This window comes from Sinocyclocheilus anshuiensis, unplaced genomic scaffold, assembly GCF_001515605.1.
Source record: "Sinocyclocheilus anshuiensis isolate Anshui unplaced genomic scaffold, SAMN03320099.WGS_v1.1 scaffold373, whole genome shotgun sequence".
In the NCBI taxonomy this organism is placed as follows: domain Eukaryota; kingdom Metazoa; phylum Chordata; class Actinopteri; order Cypriniformes; family Cyprinidae; genus Sinocyclocheilus; species Sinocyclocheilus anshuiensis.
The window spans coordinates 146,968-168,450 of record NW_015537962.1 but is presented as its reverse complement, the minus strand read 5'-3'; the positions used below and the strand labels follow the sequence as shown (position 1 = coordinate 168,450).

At 35.8% G+C, this 21,483-nt stretch overlaps 2 protein-coding genes and 1 pseudogene across 5 annotated transcripts in view; 2 read left to right on the top strand and 1 right to left on the bottom strand.

Annotated features, from left to right (window-relative positions):
- The window catches only part of LOC107667507 (merlin-like), a 39,114-nt pseudogene extending 33,124 nt beyond the window's left edge, over window positions 1-5,990 (bottom strand).
- Window positions 5,991-6,318: 328 nt separating this feature from the next.
- Window positions 6,319-15,656, top strand: fbxo21 (F-box protein 21). 4 transcript variants are annotated; one of them, XM_016458834.1, is made up of 13 exons: window positions 6,319-6,499; window positions 7,296-7,352; window positions 7,898-8,033; window positions 8,184-8,308; window positions 8,392-8,513; window positions 9,230-9,376; window positions 9,579-9,715; window positions 11,175-11,311; window positions 11,852-12,031; window positions 12,363-12,495; window positions 14,383-14,573; window positions 14,861-15,018; window positions 15,262-15,656. In XM_016458834.1, exons 1-13 carry the CDS (start codon window positions 6,333-6,335, stop codon window positions 15,498-15,500), a joined length of 1,929 nt encoding a protein of 642 aa, XP_016314320.1. In that variant the 5' UTR covers window positions 6,319-6,332; the 3' UTR covers window positions 15,501-15,656. The 4 variants fall into 4 exon arrangements, with proteins under 4 accessions (XP_016314320.1, XP_016314337.1, XP_016314328.1 ...); XM_016458851.1 differs by lacking the exon at window positions 6,319-6,499 and having other exon boundaries at window positions 7,115-7,352; window positions 8,214-8,308; XM_016458842.1 differs by lacking the exon at window positions 6,319-6,499 and having other exon boundaries at window positions 7,115-7,352; window positions 8,199-8,308.
- Window positions 15,657-18,429: 2,773 nt separating this feature from the next.
- The window catches only part of LOC107667246 (calcineurin B homologous protein 3-like), a 7,484-nt gene continuing 4,430 nt past the window's right edge, over window positions 18,430-21,483 (top strand). The window contains exons 1-3 of the mRNA XM_016458868.1: window positions 18,430-18,501; window positions 20,225-20,294; window positions 20,662-20,742. Of these exons, the coding sequence (XP_016314354.1) occupies window positions 18,441-18,501; window positions 20,225-20,294; window positions 20,662-20,742 (212 nt within the window). The 5' untranslated portion in view covers window positions 18,430-18,440. The remainder of the gene's footprint in view (window positions 18,502-20,224; window positions 20,295-20,661; window positions 20,743-21,483) is intronic.

Sequence of the window (21,483 nt, the reverse complement as noted above, 5' to 3'; positions counted from 1 at the left end):
GTCTGAAAGAAGAAAGTCATATACACCTAGGATGCCTCGAGGGTGAGTAAAACACAGTCTAATTTAAATGTTTGGGTGAACTAACCCTTAAATATCGCCAAAACCAGAACTTGCAATCTGCAGGAGTATATTAGCAGAATAACAATTAGAAAACTCATCTTGTGAGAATAATTCTCTTGTGTAGACATCTGTGCTCGATTAGCCTCGTCATTAGTAGGATTCAAGTATACTAGGCATCATCTGGACCTAGCTGAGCTAGATGATCCTGTCTTGTGAACAATATACTTGCCAAATATGTCACCATGAATGATTAAAGTTTATGACACAGAAGAAAGAACCTTGGTGTTGTAAGTACTGACAACTTCCAGAGAGTATTGTAAACATGAACACCGCAAACTGTATTAGCATAAGAGGAACAGGTGCTTTTCGAGGTGTGGTTTCATCTTGCCTAATGTTTATGTATGAGAACATGGAGTCCAACCAATTAAATATGCTGATGCTTCCCCTCTAGGAAGCTGACGGCTGCCTTCAAGGACGACCGTCAGCTGGTGCAAACATTCACAGAGGTGTGTCCGTGTAGAAAAGTGTTCACTCACTGTCCTAAATATTCAGTGAAGAAGTTATGTGGCTTTTTAGGAAGGAAAAAAAAATGAAGTCCTGAAAACTTGACAGCAGAACAGCACAAGAAAGAAAGTAAGTACAAAAGCAGCAACCTCAAAGTCAAATTCTTGTCTTTATCCTCTATTGAACCCCAGGCTATTAGCCCAAATCAGATTATATTTACTGAGCTACACCAAGACTGTCTTTCTAGTTACACAGCACAAGATTAGATGAAGTCAATACTACGCACAATACCTTTAGCACACAAAGATGGCTTGAACTAAATTTTAGCCTACAGCACAAATAAAAATAGTGTTTTTAATAAAATGTAAGTGTTTTTAATATTGAACAGAAAATATGCACTGTACTTCTAATAAGTTGCACCTGACAATGCTTATATTGAAGCCCAAGAAAATATATGAAATGCATTATTTCAAGTGACAATCTATATGGAATCTGTTGTGCATTATAGTGACCATCTTCTGAGGTCCATTTTCACTTTAATAGCATTCTAAGAAAACATCTAGAAGCTAAAATAAATAAAACTGGCTTTATGGTATTTCCTCTAGTTTCAGGATCTTGGCGATGTTATTCATAAGTGTTTGGAGACCATTTTCTTTCATTTTTAAATAATATCTATCACTATATACCCAAGGCTTCTGGAAATAACATGAACTGAGGTTTGACAAACCCCGTAGATGACTTCAGTGATGGGCTATTATCAGCCATCAATGGTAGGCAATAAAATCTCAAGGACTGTGCAGAGAGAGGAATAGGTTTTGTTTTATAAATCAATGCTGCCATCAAGTGGTGTTGTTTAGGAAATACGAAGATGCACCAAAACATAATCTCAATGGTGCCGAAATCAAATGCAATGATCCAAATGGTCCAGATGCAAAGGGATATCAGGGTTAAATATTACTGCGTAAGCTCTGCATCTCTTACATACATGCTGACGCTGTCAATAAAAAAAAAAAAAAACTGACCCTTGAGTTTGTAAAACCCGTAACATAAGGCATTTTTAATGTAAGTCTATGGGATAAGGAATTGCAACAACTGCAAGAAAATGCTAAAACACACACTGTTTTCTGTTTTAAAGTAAACAAACAAGATGTAAATATTACACGTTTACATTATACTAATGTGACAGAATTGCTTACCGTGTCAAGGAAAAGTTAAATCCAATATTTAACTCCTGTTATAACCATATAAATTCAGTAAATCCAGTGGCTTTCACATAATACACACAAAATACCAGCCTGTTTATATGAAGTAAATTATGCTTGCATGAGTTAGGTCTCACCACTAAGGATTTAGACAATTTTACAACTCAATGCATTTAAAACACACTTAAAGCTGCAGATTTCTGCTTTTAAACCTATCCGAACGTCTTGTGCCAAAGACTCCCATTGCAAGTGCTTTACTTCATACAATTTCTGATTGTTTTTACAGAGGGACGAATCTGAAGGATTGTTTATGGTAATCGACAGTATATCACAGATCATGAACCTGGAACATTGCTTTAATGTTTATTGGAGTTCAAGATCAATATCATCAAAAAAATGTCTAATAAAAAAGGCCAACCAGAGCAGCTACATTTTGCTCCCTCAATTCTAACTATGCATTTAGTCTTGTATTTAAATAAAACCGCTTTGTAGTACATGAGAGTGCATTATCGGTATATTATATAGCAACAGAATCATGATCCCTCAGAACCTCATTACCACCATAGGAAAGACTGTTAATGAGTGTGAAAGAGCAAAACAGAGTGAGAGACAGGCAGGGAGGCACAGAGCAGTACACAGGGTCTTGTTGAGTGGGATCACCGTGCCTCATGGGACATTAACTCATGGTCCCCGTCTGTCTCGCCGTTCTCTTACCACCATCTGTTTTCCCTTAATTCAAAAACACTCCCTGTGATGGTTTCTGTGCAAAAATAGGGCATCTTCCTGCAAGAAACTCAGTGGATGTTATGTGCAAATGAAGCGCAGCTATACAGAGGAGTCCTCTGTATGCCTGCAGAACTCCCACCGGATTTGTACAAAACACCTTTATATATGGAAATGATGATTATTGCCATACAGGATGCTGCTTGCTTTGTAGATTTGTATGTTTGTCTTAGTTTTTCCCCCACAAGCAGTCATGAGTGTTTTTTGAAAACTTTTTGGTATTATTTTTAAGGGAAAATTCTTTTTCTTCAATATTCTAAACACAAAAGGAGATGTTAGGCAGAATGTCCAAGCTTCTGTTTTCCACACAAAAAAAAGTAAATAGTGATTTATACTGCCAAGCTCCAAAAAGGACAATAAAAGTAGTCCATATAACTATATTTCTAGCCTCCTGAAGCCATGTGATAGCTTTGTTTGAGGAATAGTACCAAATTAGGTTGTAGCTTATTGATAATATTCACCTCAAAGCACTCAAATCTCACTTGCAGCAACTTTTACCAAATTTGCATTTGTGTTAAGAATCACTGGCATTTCAAGTCAATGACATAAAACATAACATTACATTACATAACATGACATTTATTAGGCAGATGCTTTTATCCATCACGACTTACACATTGCATTCAAGGTATACATTTTATCAGTTCATGCATTCTCTGAGAATCGAACCCATGACTTTGGCGTTGCTAACAGCATGATCTACAGGAATACAAACCGCTTTTTAACTTACTTTTTAAAAGCCATTTTAATTTGATATACAACTTTACAAGGCCTCTAAATTGTCAATATGATCAAAATTTGCTGAAAAGCCTTTTGTACACAATCTATTATGTGCCTTCTTTCGTCTGATTGATGACTTATACTCTTAACAAATAAAAGAGCTTTTAGTATAATTCTAAAAACATCCCCCTTCAGATCGTGATTTACGTGTCTGTTGCAAAATCATTTTTTAAAGTAGATATAATTTTTAGTAATACTAAAATTAGAACCCTTACTGGACTGAAGCAATTCAGGTTTATTTGTTTGTTTGTTTTTCTTCTTAGAAAAATCTAAATTTAAAGTTAAAATGTAAGTATCAAATATGATACATCAGGCTTTTGAGGAACGTTTATTTGTTCATCTCTCAATCATCATTGTATTCCACTGCAATATGTGTTTTGCCCCCACAATAAAAACTACAGAGCTTTGATGATCTTACCAAGACATATAATTGGGAGATACTGGCTTACAATTTATACTTATATGCATTTTATGCAAGTAGTCTGCTATACTCTCACTTTGTCATACCATATGAGCCTTAAAAGCCTGATGTATATATCAAATATGACACTCAAAAAACATATGAAGAGTTTTCTTTTTTTTCAGATATTTCTGACTATCATTTCATATGTCAAGCTTTACAGAGTTAACTTACTGAAAACGAGATTTTATTTCATTGAAATATCACTTGTCAGAAGATTATAGTGCAAAAGTCATATGACCACTTTTATAGTGCATTTTTCTAATAGCTTACATGGTTTCTGATGAGAAGCATTGATCACTGCCAGTGCAGGTTTGGTTGTAGGCTACAATAGGTTTACTACCAATGTGAAGGTGATATGTACGCATTCAGAGACAGTTTAAAGTTAATTCTGACACAATTCAGGGAGCTTCAACACATAAAAACAAAACACTTGCTACTCACCTCGCAGCTGAACTCCAAGTCCGCATCCATTGTAACAACTGTGACATTGAAGGTTTTGGCTTGTTTCCTCCGAAGGGAGTTGAGTCCCATTTTTGATGCAAGGACACTTGCCATAATAGCTGCGGATGGGAAACCTTCCTCTTCTTTAGAAACAACATAAACCTATTGACTAACTATCTATCTCAAGCATCGCTTATTATGAAACAATAGAGTTGAACTCTGGTTAAAAGCTACAATTTAGCATTACTGGCCAATGTAACAAAAATGTGATTAAAGTGCATCTCTAAAGGCAGGACGTTTTCAAACCACCTGCGTTAACTGGTAACTAGTAGCTGGACACATATTATCCCTTTTACTTCCTCTAAAGCTCCATTAGGTCTGTAAGAACATAAAGGAAAAAGATAAGAGCACACGTTTATTAGCTAGTAACCGAGTAAATGTACAAAAACAACTGACAAAAGATGCTGCTATTAAACTGCTGTAAATACATACCTATTAAGTGACAGGCATCTGATAACAAACATTAACCTATTACTAACACTTAAAGGGATAGTTCACCCAAAAATGAAAATTCTGTCATCATTGAGGAAGAAAAAAAACGAGTCTCTGTAGGTCTCCACTAGACAAGATTATGTAGTCCTTTTTTTTTTTTTTTTTACTGGTGTTTCGCAATACTCAGTCTTTGTACCTCTCTCCAGCAGATTAGTCAGGAAAAGAAGAGTCCAACCCAGCCCACGCAATGAAAAATGCAGTACTCAGCAACATCCGGCGGTCAATCTGACGTTGATCCTTCTGAAGGATCCGGGTCACGGCACCAATGTAACCCCTCTCTCCCAGGTCCTCATCGCCACACCTCATTCTCGTTCCGAGTGGGTCTCGAACCCGGGTCTCCGGCATGGGAGTCGGACGCACTAACAAGGAGGCTAAAGACTGCAGCCCCTAGTGTCAGTCGCTAGAGTGAGGTTTACCTGCACAGCACCTACCGCTGGCCTCCATTACACTCCCCCCCCTGATCTCAAGAGACGCACTAGCGACTGACGCTAGGGGCTGCAGTCTTTAGCCTCCTTGTTAGTGCATCCTGCACATCACCTACCGCTGGCCTCTGTTACACTCACCCCCCTAAATCCTCACTCCCATCCGGGTCATGGCACCAATGTAACCCCTCCTTACCAATGGGGTCCTCTCCACCACACCTCATTCTCGTTCCGAGTGGGTCTCGAACCTGGGTCTCCGGCATGGGAGGCTGACGCACTAACAAGGAGGCTAAAGACTGCAGCCCCTAGCGACAGTCGCTAGTGCGTCTCTTGAGATCAGGGGAGTGAGGTTTACCTGCACAGCACCTACCGCTGGCCTCCGTTAAACTGTCTTCTTCAACATTCAACATAAGAAAGCAACTCATACAGGTTTGGAACGACATGAGGGTGAGTAAATGATGACTCATTTTTGGGTGAACTATCCCTTTAAGTATATATTCGTGTAGCAAATACAAACTTTTTACCGACTTCACAACATTTTAGGTGCTCGTACATGTTTGTTTAGGCTAATCTACGGTTTCATGCCTCATTGTTTTTTGTTGTGAGTGTTTTTGACGGAATTGGCCTGACAGCTTGTAAACTGGTTGCTAACTCACCTGTCGAGCTGTAAAAACAGCTGAAGTCCCGCAGTGTGTGTGATTCACGGCCGTTAAAACACCTGACACACAAACACAGCTGCTGGTTTGACTCTTTCAGGCCAGCAAAACTGCAGCTGAAACTTCGCGTGCGCTGCGAATAAATAAACGAAGAGGCAGGAGGACATGCGCCATAAGGTGCATCGTTCAGCAATATATATATATATATATATATATATATATATAATTAAATTGAAATATCTTATTTTAAAAATTTTACAAAATATTGTAAAATATAGTTTGAATATAATTTATAGATTGTAATATAAATTACATTAAATATATATTCTTTATAATTATAATGTTCAATCCATTCCAATTTAAATGTGTATTCACGCAACGCTCCTTCAGCCCTGTGCACCAGAAAGGGGCGTGGTTTCGCTGACAACTGGGCGGGGCCTCGATGAGATCATCGGAGTAAACAGAAAAGATGGCGACGCCATACACGGGAGCTCGAGTTTTAGGGACAAACGCGGTTATTTCAGAGAGTTTCGCCAAGCAGTTAACCGATTTACCAGCGGAATTATTAGAGCATATATTGTGCTTCCACGTTCTAAACCATGTCGACATTTGCAAGGTTTCCTGCACGTGCAAGAGGCTGCATGACGTTTGGGCAAATTACCTGGGCTTTAGTCTGTAGCATGTCAGCTATTCATTTTTTTTTTTTTTTTTTTTTTTTGGTCAGGGATTATACATTGAACAGTACCACATTTAATAAATAAATAGACTTCCAATCAGCTATTTCCGAAAATATTTCAGAAATGTTACCTTTTTATGATTATATAAAACTGTACAAATTATGCATTTATTACTTTTAATTGTTTATATATAATGTAATTATTATTATTTACAAATTATGAATGTAAATGTAATTAATCTGAATATATATATATTCAGATTAATTACATTTACATTCATAATTTGTAAATAATAATTACATTATATATATATTTATATATATATATATATATATATATATATAATTAAATTGAAATATCTTATTTTAAAAATTTTACAAAATATTGTAAAATATAGTTTGAATATAATTTATAGATTGTAATATAAATTACATTAAATATATATTCTTTATAATTATAATGTTCAATCCATTCCAATTTAAATGTGTATTCACGCAACGCTCCTTCAGCCCTGTGCACCAGAAAGGGGCGTGGTTTCGCTGACAACTGGGCGGGGCCTCGATGAGATCATCGGAGTAAACAGAAAAGATGGCGACGCCATACACGGGAGCTCGAGTTTTAGGGACAAACGCGGTTATTTCAGAGAGTTTCGCCAAGCAGTTAACCGATTTACCAGCGGAATTATTAGAGCATATATTGTGCTTCCACGTTCTAAACCATGTCGACATTTGCAAGGTTTCCTGCACGTGCAAGAGGCTGCATGACGTGTGCCATGGCAGGGGAAAGGTCTGGGCGCATCAGCACAAGCTCAGGTGGCATAAATTAAAAACATTTCTAAAGATTGATACCTCCATTAACCACCAGTTAATCAAACCATAAGAAATATGTTTGATCATTGATAGGTGGTTTAAGATGTGCATTCAGCGCGTGACTTGAGAGCTGTCAGGTCGTGTTCTCATTCTGCTGATGCACCGAATTTGTCCTCCGTGCACATGCAGAGAGGTGTATAATATGATATGTTTAATTTTTACAGGCTCACCTCCTATATGTTGAAAAACGAAAGGCACTTCCAGTATCATTGTTGATTACGTTAAGTGACCTTGAACACAGAAATGCATGATATAAATTTAGAGTTATTATAGTAACAATAACTACTGCACCCTCTGCCGCAAGTAACATTTTTTTTGTACTCCAGGAGATATATTAGCACACAAAAAAATATTCTTTATGACACATAACATTACACTAGCCTCATTTAAGGTTTAACGTATTTGCAATCCCCTGGTGATGGCCCAGTATTCATTTATATTTTCCCCGTGTGAGGTCAAACATTACTGATGTGTCATTAATATTTTAGGTGGCCCAGGCTGCAGAGATTTTATCAGCAGAATGAGTCATATGATTGGCTGAAGGAATTCAAAACCCGGCACATGGTTGGTCAACAGATAAGAAGAACAGTAGAGTCTATTTCCAAGAGGTTCTTCACAGAAGTTGTAAGTGACTTGAAAAGAGACTAAACTACAAAGCAGTTTACCATTTTCTCAAAAATTGTAATCTTTTTGGTATGGTCATTACGCTACGATTGGACAGGTATAGTTGTACGGTAAGTTGGATTGAATCAGTGGTTTTGGTCACTAACCCAGAGATCTGTAACTCAGCCTTGCGTTGGTCAGGTTCTTGGAGACAGCTTTGCGGAAATCGAGTCTCTTGGTGCTCCAGAACACTTCTGTGCGGATGAGCTGCTTGAAATTTTGAACTCAGACAAAAGGTTAGAAAGGAGCTCACACTTATGTTATTTTCTTCTTAACAATTAATGGTTTAACTGAATTTATGAATGCACTTCTTTCCCAGGAAATGTTTGACACTTAAGTACTATGCAAAGAAAATCCTGTACTTCCTCCGGCAGCAGAACATTTTGAGGAATTTGAAGGTTTTCCTTGAGCGACCACCAGAACTACAATCAGCCCTTGAAGGTAAGCTGATATCACACACACACAAAAAGTAACGTTTTATTTCTTATTAAAGGAATAGTTCGTCCAAAAACGAACATTTCCTCACCCTCAGGCCATATAAAAATGTAGATGAGTTTGTTCATCTGATCAGATTTAGAGAAATGTAACATTACATCTCTTGCTCACCAATGGATCCTCTGAAGTGAATGGGTGCCGTCAAAACGAGAGTCCAAACAGCTGATAAAAACATCACAATAATCCATAAATAATCCACACGACTCCAGTCCATTGATGTGAATTGAAAAGCTCTGTGTTTGTAAGAAACTACTTTTGGGTGAACTATTCCTTTAATGGAAAAATATAAAATAATTATATTATAATGCTTTATCTTACCAGCAACAAGGCCAAATGAAGGCCAGTGGCACTGGTACAACCAATAATATCTGTTGTGCTGTAACTGCTATCATATATAATATTCATACTGTAGCTCAAATACATGCATGATGAACTTGAAATATGTGTGCTGCATACTGGGCTTTGTAATATCAAAAATGTTTGTATATATGCTTAAAGACGTACGCATCGTAATACTCGCAATGAAATTAGGCAGTGTGCGCAGAATAGGTCGACTTCTCACTATATTATTATGGATGATTGAGGTTCAACATGAAATTAATGTTTAGGTCAATGATTTGCATCAAATAACACGCGTCCATTTGTTTAATCTCCAATTCCAGGTGCTGTTTTGGTCGATCAGTATTGCAACCCTCTGGCTGATGTCAGTCTTGAGAGCACATCTGCACAGATAGAAGAAATCACAGACAAGGTGAAGAAGAATCTGCGAGTAAAAAATGCCACACATCCAAGTCTACGAGCCAGTCAAGGTCAGTCCGCAAGGAGAGATCCGGAAAATTCAATTTGCTGGTCTCCTGAGGTCTTAGTCAGACCTATGTAGCCAGGCTTATGTTCTCCCTGTTGTCTGATAAAAGCTTTCAACTTGATGTCGATAAAATAGAGCATTGGGCAACCACATTAGCATTGTTGTTCTTAAAGCTGTATTATCCAATATATGTCTAAAATTTCCAGGTGACTGCTTTGTTCTGGAAAACTTGGAGTTTCAAAGGCAAGTCATATGTGCTCTGAATGCTGTGCTGTATGACCAGCTACAGTACAAGGGCAATGAGCGTGACTACTACAATCCACTCAACTCATACATACATCAGGTACTGCAATCACATGGATATCATACTCCTTTCCACAATACTAAAGTTAGGAAGGTGTGGATAACCAGTGTTAGGGGCAATGCATTATATAAGAAACATGCATTACATAAGCACTTTTTTTTTTTTTTTATGTAACGTATTTTTATTTATTTCTTTATTTATTTGTAAAATAAGTAACATGACTAATTTATGTGTGTGTGTGTGTGTATAATTTTTTAAACCTGATTTATTTATTCAAAGAAAACGGCTGAAAGTATTTTATGAGTTGTTATAGTACAAGTAATTTAATTGTAATGTCATTTAATTTAAACTTTGATATAGTTTATTTTTTTAGAATTATTTGATGAATAGTAAGTTAATAGTAAAAAGAACAGTGTTTATTTGAAATAAAAGCTTTTTACAACAACTTAACCTCTTGAGACCCGGCAAAACATTTTAGGAAAAAATTCGTATTTTTTCATGTCATTACATTGTTTAGAGCATAAAAAAACAAAATGTAAAAAAAAATTATATTTCATTCATAAGTTATGCTACGTCCTTGGTAGAGGACATCGGGACTCAATTAAAAAAAAAATAATAATAAATAAAAAAGACATGAATGAACATGCATAGGCAAAAACAATAGATTTTTTTTAAAATCACCAATACATTTTTTAGTTTTCAGGATTGTTTTTTTTTTTTACCAAACTTTGTATAAAGATAATTCAATATAATATATTCAAATATAAATGTTATAACAGAATGATTTGATATACCATTTTTCTTTATGCAAAATGTGTGTAAAATGGCCATAAACAGGTTTTCTCATTATATATAATGTATCTATAATCTAAATATAATTTGCATATTAATGTGTTTTTGGTGCAACATGTAATGAAAAAAGAAGTGTAATAATGGGAGTAATAATTGACAAGATTTTCATAATAATATATAATATTTCACAGGAATATTAAAATATAATTTATTTCCCTATTCATTTGTTGTGTCTCCCAAAATGCGTAATAAACATGCTTTTAGTCCCGGTGTCCTCATATGAGGATATGTATGAAATCAACGTCCTGTTTCGTAACAGAAAGTCATATTTTGATTTGAAACCCCATAACATTTTCCTGAGATGTTGATCTATGACACACAGTTTAAAAATAAGTCAGATTTAAATGATAATTACAAAATATTATCATATTTCCATAAGAGTGTCACTAAATTAATATCAAGACATTTTTGAAGACCAAGGAGAGGGAGTGGTCATGGTATTTAATGTATCCTTGCAAAATAAAAGTATTCATTTCTTAAAAAAATTCTACTGACCTCAAACTTTGAATGTTAGTGTATTTTGGGGTGATAAGCACTTATTTACAGCAAAAGAAAAAAAAAACAATGTTTGCATTAAAACATTGTATTGAATGTGCACATTTTAAGTTTTAAGATTATTTCTCACAGTGTGCCCCCTTGTGGTCAGGTGCTGCTCCGTCGGACAGGCATTCCCATCAGCCTCTCTGTGCTCTACATGACTCTGGCCAGGAAGTTAGGAGTTCCTCTGGAGCCTGTCAACTTCCCCAACCATTTCCTGCTCCGCTGGTGCCAAAATCAAAGGAGGTGGGCGTTTAACACATTCCAGCTATTGCAGTCTGTCAGAATGAAATTACATAGCAAACACCAATCAGTTTAGCACTGTTCACAATACACATTGTTACAAAAATCATTTTAATGTTTATGATATATTCATATCTTATTGCCTCATTTAGAGCTGTGAGATATTATAGTTTATATTTTGCAATGATACAAGCAATCAAGCTGTTGAGATTCGCTATTTGCTCTTTGTGAGTATACTGTATATATGCGGATAAAGATGGACATATATATATCCAACTTTATATAAAGAGCTGGACGACAATATAATTTTTATTTTGCATCCCAGATTTGCTTCATAGTATACGTGAGCATTCTGTATGTATCCAGGTAAAGCAGGATGTACTATATATCCAGCTTTTAATATATCACTGAGCGATAATATAGTTTGCATTTTCCGACAATATAGCAATATTGCTTTAATCCCAATATGCTTCAAAAGAATTGTGCTGTGCTTGCATTAAAAATAAAACAACAATGTAAGTTGACTAATGAGTTGTTTTGCAGGAGTGATGACATCTATGCCTATGTATACATTGACGCGTTTGGGAAAGGAAAGCAGCTGGCTGCTAAAGAGTGTGAGAATCTGATCCGACACCAGGTGGGAGCAGATTACTACAGCGCTATAAGCACCAGCGAGCTGCTGCTGCGGATGGTGGGAAACCTGCTTAACATCGGCAAAAGAGGGTGAGAATCACACGTGGATTTTGATTACTTTAGCTGTACTTGTGAGTCAGCGTGTTATTAACTGTTCTTTTATATTCATATTGCTGCACTGTTGTCCTGTGATCATTTCCTAAAATCTCTGCACTTAAGTTTTAGTGAAAATGAAGGTGGTGTTTAAAAAAAACTTGTTTCATGCTGCTTGAATACTCATTAGTAAGCCAGTCAGGGAATTCTGCAGTTTAGACAGTGTTTTATGTCAATAAAATCAGTTTTTCTTGGCTGACAGCTGAATTTGTGAAGTTGTCAGACCCACGTTTGTTACAAAATGTGCTTGCTTTTGTGTTTTGTCTAGGGAAGGAAATGAGAAATCATATCAGCTCCTGCGGGACTCTCTGGATCTCTACCTCATTATTAACCCTGATAATGTGCAGTATCTTCTGCTGCAGGCCCGTCTCTACTTCCACCTGGGCATCTGGCCTGAGAAAGTGAGTTCAGTCTCACAGATGAGACTTAAATGTCAGTAACACTCCATAATTCACCTATTTGCTTAATAAAGAATAGTTCTTAATAAAGAATAGTTCAAAGAATCTCTCTGGCACAGTGGTTAGCACATATGCACTGTCATAAGGATGCTAGATTGAATTAATCCAATGTTATTTTAGTATCATTGAGATACTATTATAGTTTTTTTAATTAATATTTTGAATTAATTTTTATTTTGATATTTTCCATTTTCATTTTAATTGAATTATTAGTAATTTTGTATTTTGTAATTTTTAGTCTTTTTAAATATGTGTGTGTGTGTGTGTGTGTGTTGGCCCTCTTCCACCTCAAGCTGAAGCGAACTTGGGTTCTGCAGCAGGACAATGATCCAAAACACACCAGCAAGTCCACCTCTGAATGGCTGAAGAAAAACAAAATGAAGACTTTGGAGTGGCCTAGTCAAAGTCCTGACCTGAATCCTATTGAGATGCTGTGGCATGACCTTAAAAAGGCGGTTCATGCTCGAAAACCCTCCAATTTGGCTGAATTACAACAATTCTGCATAGATGAGTGGACCAAAATTCCTCCACAGCGCTGTAACAGACTCATTGCAAGTTATCGCAAACGCTTGATTGCAGTTGTTGCTGCTAAGGGTGGTCCAACCAGTTATTAGGTTTAGGGGGCAAACACTTTTTCACACAGGGCCATGTAGTTTTGGATTTTGTTTTCCCTTAATAATAAAAACCTTCATTTAAAAACTGCATGTTGTGTTCACTTGTGTTATCTTTTACTAATATTTAAATTTGATTTGATGATCTGAAACATTAAAGTGTGACAAACATGCAAAAAAATAAGAAATCAGGAAGGGGGCCAACACTTTTTCACACCACTGTATATATACTGTATATATAGTGTGTTTATGCATTTTTATTTCAGTTTTAGTTATTTTAATAATCAAGTTAAGCTACCTGCAACTAGCTGAAATAAATTTTTAGTATTTTTTTTTAATTTTATTTCAATTAATGCATAATTTAAGTGTTCATAAAAATGTGTGATTATAATTCAATTTTAGTTTAAGTTTACTATAATAACCATGAGTTCATCTTTCATCATCTCCTAATCCCATTCCTGTTCCAATACTTTACCTTTAAATATAAATACCTTAAATATAAAGGAGGCGACTATTTACACCAAGTATAAAAGAAAATAATTGTTATTTTGAAGGTAGATACGGTTTGCTCCAAGTATAACTGGAACTAAATAGCACCCTGGTTACACAAAGTGCAAATAGTAATAGATACTATTCTCAAAGAGTGCAAACAAAAGTAATATGCTATACTTACTAAGCATATATTACACCACCATGCATCATATGTGCTGAATGACATACAATACTTGTTTCTTACTAATTTTGGGATGCTGATTCCAAAAATAGTGCCTGTTTTGCTCTAGCATGTCACACTTTGACAATAAAGCTCTAGTATGTCACACAATTGACGATAAAGCAGACTTGGCTTGACTTGACTTTCTTACAAAAGGACTATGCACTGTGCAATCTGCCAACAACATTGGCTATTTGCACAAAATACAAAATGACGGTGGATATTGAACATGGAGTCTCTCAATAGGTTTTAAACTTTTTGTCACATATATCACTCTCATGCCTAACACACAACAGGTTTATAAGGGAGTGTATATGTTGCATTTGCATTGAAAATTTGGGATGGTGAATATTGCAGTTAAACCACAAAATACAAACTGTATTACCAAATAGCCTCTTTGTATAATCAAGGCTGATAAGTGAATTTCATCATCATGTCTATATAAATCTTCTAATGGGAGAAAAGTATAACCACTATGCTTGTTTGATTTTTCTCTCTCTCTCTCAGGTATTGGATATTCTACAGCATATCCAAGCTCTGGACCCGTCTCAACACGGAGCGGTCGGGTATCTGGTGCAGCATACGCTCGAGCACATCCAGCATAAGAGGCATCCGGTAGAGCCCGAGGTAAAGAAACGCAGTGTGCCTGAGCACAGGGACGTACTGTACTCTGTAGGCCTCATCATGAAACATAAGAGGTGGGTTCCTGTTTGTGTGAACATCAAACTATATGGAACTATATGGAAAACTCGTTACTTCAGTTCTCCAGGTGGAGCTTATATTGATGATGCAAGCATACTACAGTTCTGGGCTAAATAATACAATGTGAAATCAGACTTTTATTGGCACAGGACGAGAATGCAATCTTGATTTCAAACCAAAAAGGCCTAATACTTTGCATAGCTTTAAGTAGACTGTAGATGCACCATACGTTTACATAAGGAATATTTGATTGGCAGTGTTTACAAACTGATTTCTCTCATAGGTCAGGCTACAACTGCGTTATCTACGGATGGGACCCTAAATGCACCATGAGTCAGGAGTGGATTAACACTATGAGGGTCCATCAGCTGTCTAAGGGGGCTGATCAGCCATTCTACAACGTCCTAGTGCAGGACGGGACATGTAGATATGCTGCGCAAGGTGAGTTTTTCCATTGAGCCAAGATTTAAGCAATGGAAATCTAACATGGTTTTAGGTTGTGCTTATACTTTTGGTTTATTATCACTGGCATCTGAAAACTGGGTCTTTGTCCTAATTGCTCTCAATTTCATCAGCATCAGTGAATCATTTATTTTGGGGCAAATGGGTGAGGTGTTAATTGATTTGAGACAATTGCAATCTTAAAATAAAAAAAGAAACTGTCATTTTTGTTTTTTTTTGCAGAGAATCTGGAGCCTCACTCCGCCCCGCTGGAGATCGCTCACCCTGAGGTCGGCCGCTACTTCACCGAGTTCTCTGACACACACTACATCGCTAATGAAGAGCTCCAGGCGCGTTACCCAGAGGACATGTGCAAGACCCACAGGACTGTAGAGGAGCACTACCACGGTCTCACCGCAAACTCAGGGCACTCGCCAGAGCCCACCGCCAATTTCCAGGACCACGATTTATTAGATCCGTAGACCACTTCCTTCGTTCCCTCCCCACTTTAGATGCGTAGTCACTCACTTTCTCCTGAACTGTTACAACTGATAAGGGACTGAATTAGATGTTTGAAGAATCTCGTTAAAGAAATAGTTCACCCAAAAATTTAAATTTGGTGAACATTTACTCAACCTCAGGCCATCCAAAATGTAGATGAGTTTGTTTTTTTCATCAGAACAGATTTGGAGAAATTTAGCATTACGTCACTTGCTCACCAGTGGATCCTCTGCAGTGAATGGGTGCCGTCAGAATGAGAGTCCAAACAGCTGATAAAAACATCACAATAATCCACACCACTCCAGTCCATCAATTAACATCTTGTAAAGTGAAAAGCTGCATGTTTGTAAGAAACAAATCCATCATTAAGGCATTTTAACTTTAAACCATCACTTCTAGGCAAAATACCGGTCCATAATCCAAAATAATGCTTCATCCAGTGAAAAAGTCCATCCCCTATTGTCTCTAAAATCAAAATCCACTGACATATCTTTTTAGAACTGTTTTCACTGATAAAGTTCGTCAATTAACATGAAAAGACATTAAAAGCTGCGTTTGTAAGAAACAAATCCATCACTAAGTCACAGTCAAGTTAACTTTAACTTGACCGTTGATCCTGGCCAAAATACGATTCCATAATCTTTAATGAAGCTCCGTAAAATTAAAAAGTACATTCCATGTTGTTCTCTCACATCAAAATCCACCAATATATTAGTTTAGAACTGCTTTTACTTGTAAACGGTGCTTAATCTGTGCATATTTCTCTCCTGATTCAGACAAGACTACATTTTCATTGGAGAAAGCAATATTATGGATAGAGGCCTCGTATTTTAGCTGGAAGCAGTTAAAAACGTCTGGATTTGTTTCTTAGAAACATGCAGCTTTTCACTTCACAAGACATTAATTGATAGACTGGAGCTTACTTGTGGATTATTGTGATGTTTTTATCAGCTGTTTGGACTCTCATTCTGACGGCACCCATTCACTGCAGAGGATCCATTGGAGAGCGATTGATGTAATGGTAAATTTCTCCAAATCTGATGATGAAACAAACTCATTTACACCTCGGATGGCCTGATGGTGATACTTTTTCATTTTTGGGTGAACAATTCCTTTAAGGCAAAACCAGTCTAAGATCAGTAGTTTTTCTCTAATTCATTTCAGTTGTACGAGATCTTGGTCCTAGATTAGTTTTAAGCGCAACTTTGACCCAGAGCTGCAAATGTAGTCTAAGCTGAAAGAAACTACACGTGTTGTATTTGAGTGGTTGAGTACAAATGATGTGGTTGAGTTACAGTATTTGTGCAGATACAAAATATAGTCTAACTAGTATGTATATGTGAACTTACACTACAGAGGGTCTGAATATCTGTATATGTGTTGATGATCCGCTTCAGGCCCGTTCCTTATTGCCATCATTCATAACACATCTCACTGAACTAATGCACTAATGTCACATATGTTAATATGTTAACTAACATGCAATTGACATGAGTTAAAACGTGTAAAGCTGTTATTAATTTTTATGTATTATGTACTATTTTGTAATGTTTATTTCAAAGTTATAAAAAAAAAAAAACTAGAGAATAAGGGCTCGAGGTATTCTTGGCTCATAGGGGTTGTAAATACAAAAGTATTGAGAATATAAGAGAATGAATCACAAAATAAAGAATAAGCTCTACTTTGATGGTCTGGTTATTTATTATTTTATTTTTATGACTTATCTACTTATTTTGTAAGTGAAGAGATTTTAGATACCGAAATATTTCAATGTACTCATTTAACCATGATTCCCTTCCAGACTGCACAGGAATACGTAAATCAAATATTAATTTGGTATATCAGCAAAGCGGAAGTTGCTCTGCAATATTCTTCAGTCATTCTGTAGAACATGAGTGCCATGTTTTGTTCATGTCGGCTCGAGATACAAATCAAATATTAAAAAGTGCTGAAATTTAATTTGTCAATGAAACTTTTTACTTTAATTGCTATGCTGATGTAATTGTTGTGCTGCATATTATGACGGTTAGAAGCATTTTTAGGAGTCGCCTCTGACTATTTCCCAATTCTCCGTTTTATCATGCACTGAACACCTTAAAGTGAAAGTTGGATAATGAATGACAAAAAAAAGTCAGGGTGGTGTCCCTCTTGTATCCAAAGCAGAGTGTGTTTGCATAAACTTTAATGCTCATCCAAGTCTCACACAACCTCAAATATTCATAATGCAAATACACGCATCTACCACACTATACCTTAATCCTGGCTGTAGAAGAAAGTGTCCCTCTTGTATCCAAAGCAGAGTGTGTTTGCATAAACTTTAATGCTCATCCAAGTCTCACAACCTCAAATATTCATAATGCAAATACACGCATCTACCACACTATACCTTAATCCTGGCTGTAGAAGAAATACTATATATTAAATATGTTCTAGTTTAGTACTAAGAACAAAATAATATATTTAAGATACTTTAATCATATAAATTAATATTTTAGTTGATTTAAACTAATAATCACAAATTAAAATAATTTATTTATATTTAATTAAACATTATTTTATTTAAATCATTATTTTAATGCATTAATAAATATTTTATATCAAAATAAGTAATATGCCATATATTTATAAATTATTTTATTGACAACGACCCCAAATATCTGCTATGACAGAAAGGGATGTCTTCTTTTGTAAAGTATGGCTATTATACCGTACATAAATGTGCATTTCTAGGCCTCAAAAGAATTTTCAGATTCGGCACGCGTAAAAAACAACAACAACAACAAAAACACTCAGGTGTGTCGCTGGCGCTTGCCGCGTATTTGCATATTTCATGAGGGGGCGGAGCTTTGCTATCAAAGTCTGACCAAAAGTTCTGAGCATTCTTCATACGACTTTCCTACTGATCTCTTCTGGACGTCAACATGGGAGCTTCTCAGTCTGGACCAGTGCATATGTTCCAAGATCTGGCTCATAAAACTGGCTGTGAGTATGTATGAAACTTTTAAATATGTAGATAGCGACATTTTTTCCTGTGCTTAAAATATAATATTTGAAAGTGACTTTACACTTACAATCAAAGTACAGTAATGACATAGAAGTTTGTATCATGGTACACACTTGATGCTTATTCTTGTATTTCGCCAACTGTAATGAACCAATATATATTAAAACACATTCAACAACCTAAATCTAATGAACCCAAAGTGTCACTCAGCTAGAATGTAGGAGGACTTTTGAAGAAGCACAAGTGATCCCATTCATATCTATCACTGGGGAGAAGCGTTTTCACAACAGATATTTACTGTACAGCTGTGAATGTGCGAATATGTAATACCAAGCACATATTGCACAGAGCAAATCTTCTCAAAACGAACTGTTCTACCTCAAAAATAGATGATAAAAAAGAAAATTAACACTTTACAATCCTTACAATCCAAAACATGAATGCATTTTTAACAGCATTTATTAATCTTTGTTAATGTTAGTTTAAAAAGAAGTGAAGTCTTCATTGTTTATGTTAGTTCACAATATATTAGCTAATACTTAAATGTTGAAATTAACAAACTAAGATTTTAAAAATGCTGTAGAAGTATCGTTAATTGTTAGTTGATGTGTATTGTTAACTAATGGAACCTTATTGTGAAGTGTTACCAGAATAACTATTGTGTTCAGATATATGTCTGTCTATACTGTACATTTATACTATCCTACAGCTATGTTAAACATGAGTTTTTCTGGTTTTACTTGTTTTTTCTGTCTTCTTCCTTTCGTGTGTGTGTGTGTGTGTGTATGTGTGTACCTGTTTTTCTATTCTGGTGGGGACTTAAACCTGAATACACACAGACTCATGGGGACTCGTGTCACGGTGGGGACCTAAATTGAGGTCCCCAAGGGGTAAACAAGCTAATAAATCACACAATTAAGTTTTTTGAAAATCTAAAAATGCAGAAAGTTTCCTGTGAGGGGTAGGTTTAGGTGTAGGGTTGGTGTAGGGCAATAGAATATACGGCCTGTACAGTAGAAAACCCATTATGCCTATGGAGAGTCCCCACAAGGATAGCAAATCAGACATGAGTGTGAGTGTGTGTGTGTGTGTATGTGTGTGTGTGTGAGAGAGAACTAACCAATAATTTACTTCTTCATGTCCTTTCCACACTCTCAGAAAAAAGGTACAAATCTGTCACTAGGCAGGTACCCGTTCAAAAGGTACTAATATGTATCTCTAACAGCTAATAATCAAAAACAATTACAACTTTGACAAATCTTCTTTTGTTGTTGTATACAGTTATCATATCCTAAAGAACTCAAATGTGCATTATATGAGCAATGCTAATAGTGACAGATAGCAGAGTGTTTTGGTTTGGTGACAGCTGTCATAAGATATGGGATTGATTACACTTTCGATTTTAGTCGCCTAAATCTCTTTAAATACAGGTATTGTTGCATGTTGTTGGAGTTGTGAGTGTATTTGTGCAGCTCCTCTCCTCATGTTTTGTAATCTGAGGCATTAGAGTTTATTACGGTTTCCGTAATGAAACATGCATTCCTTATTGAGTTTGATTTTATTCATTATCAGCTCATCTTGCGCTTCACCCACACACACATATTCTGTCTCCATCACTCCTTCAGAACAGCTGTGACTGTCACCGCACTGACCCTCTTCATTTGAAATGTTCCTGAATTTGCTGTCTTCTTCTCACTTTAGTTTCCATAGAGCAGATAAAAAACCTCCATAACAGATTTACGTACCTGACTCAAGATGAAGACACTTTAAGGTACTGTACTTGATGACACTCATTTAGAGGAAACTAAAATGCTGTCATAAGCACTCATCTATCACTAATTTTCTGCCCGACTTTATTTTCATGCTTGTTTTAGGGAAGAGCAGTTGGTCTGAAAATGATGCTGTTTGCATTTTTCTTTTGAGCTACAGTTGAACCATACACTAAATATGTATACAATATGTTGTTTATACCCATTTCACTTCTGATTTTAATACAAGTTCTGAACACGTGGTGTGTTATTGAACTGTGTGTGTTTTAAAAAAGGTTAGATGTCATGTCAGATTTATGTCAGATGAGATACATTTACCTTCATAATGAATAATGTAATGCACAGCAGAAACATTTCTTCTCATTTCAGACGTGAACACCTCGAGAATATTAGCAATTTGGCCCTCAATCCAATCCGAAGACAGATCATTGAGGCCTTCTTTGATAAAAGGTGCGTATAGAAAAGAAAAAACTCATGTGGGGCCATATCTCAGTTCTGAGAGGAACGCCAAAGCTTTTTCCCATTTTTGTTGTTTCATGTGTTTTGTAGTTCTTTTACCATTTTGCTGAAAAGCAGTTAAGTGTCATATAATAAATTTTAAATATGGACATGTTGAGGAGGATGCACTGTATATATATATATATATATAAACATTTTTATGTAATTTCTAATTATTGAAATGTATTTAAATTATTACATTGAAATTATTTTTTAATTTATTTAGATTTTAAATTTCACTTTTTAAACATTTTGTGTTTTGATTTGTTTTACCATTAGGTTTAGCTGAAAAGCAATTGTCCTATAATACATTTTAAATACAGACATTTTGAGGAAGACGGCATATTTATTTTATTTATTATAAAAATAAATGTATAATGAAGTGTATTTACATTTTTATTAAATTTTAATTATTATACACTCTAAAAAACACTGGGTTAAAAACTGGGTTTTTAACCCAAGGGCTGGGCAAATATAGGACAGAACACATATGGGGTTAATTTTACCCAGCAAATTGGGTTGTTTATTTAACCCATCATAATGGGTTGATTTAACCCAGCAAATGGGTTGATTCATTTTTATTATAATATAGCTTATTTATACATGAAATAATGTTTACAGATTAACTTAAATCCACTAAACTTTTGTAAAATACTCCACACAACCACTGGTTTGCATGATAACTTCCTTTAT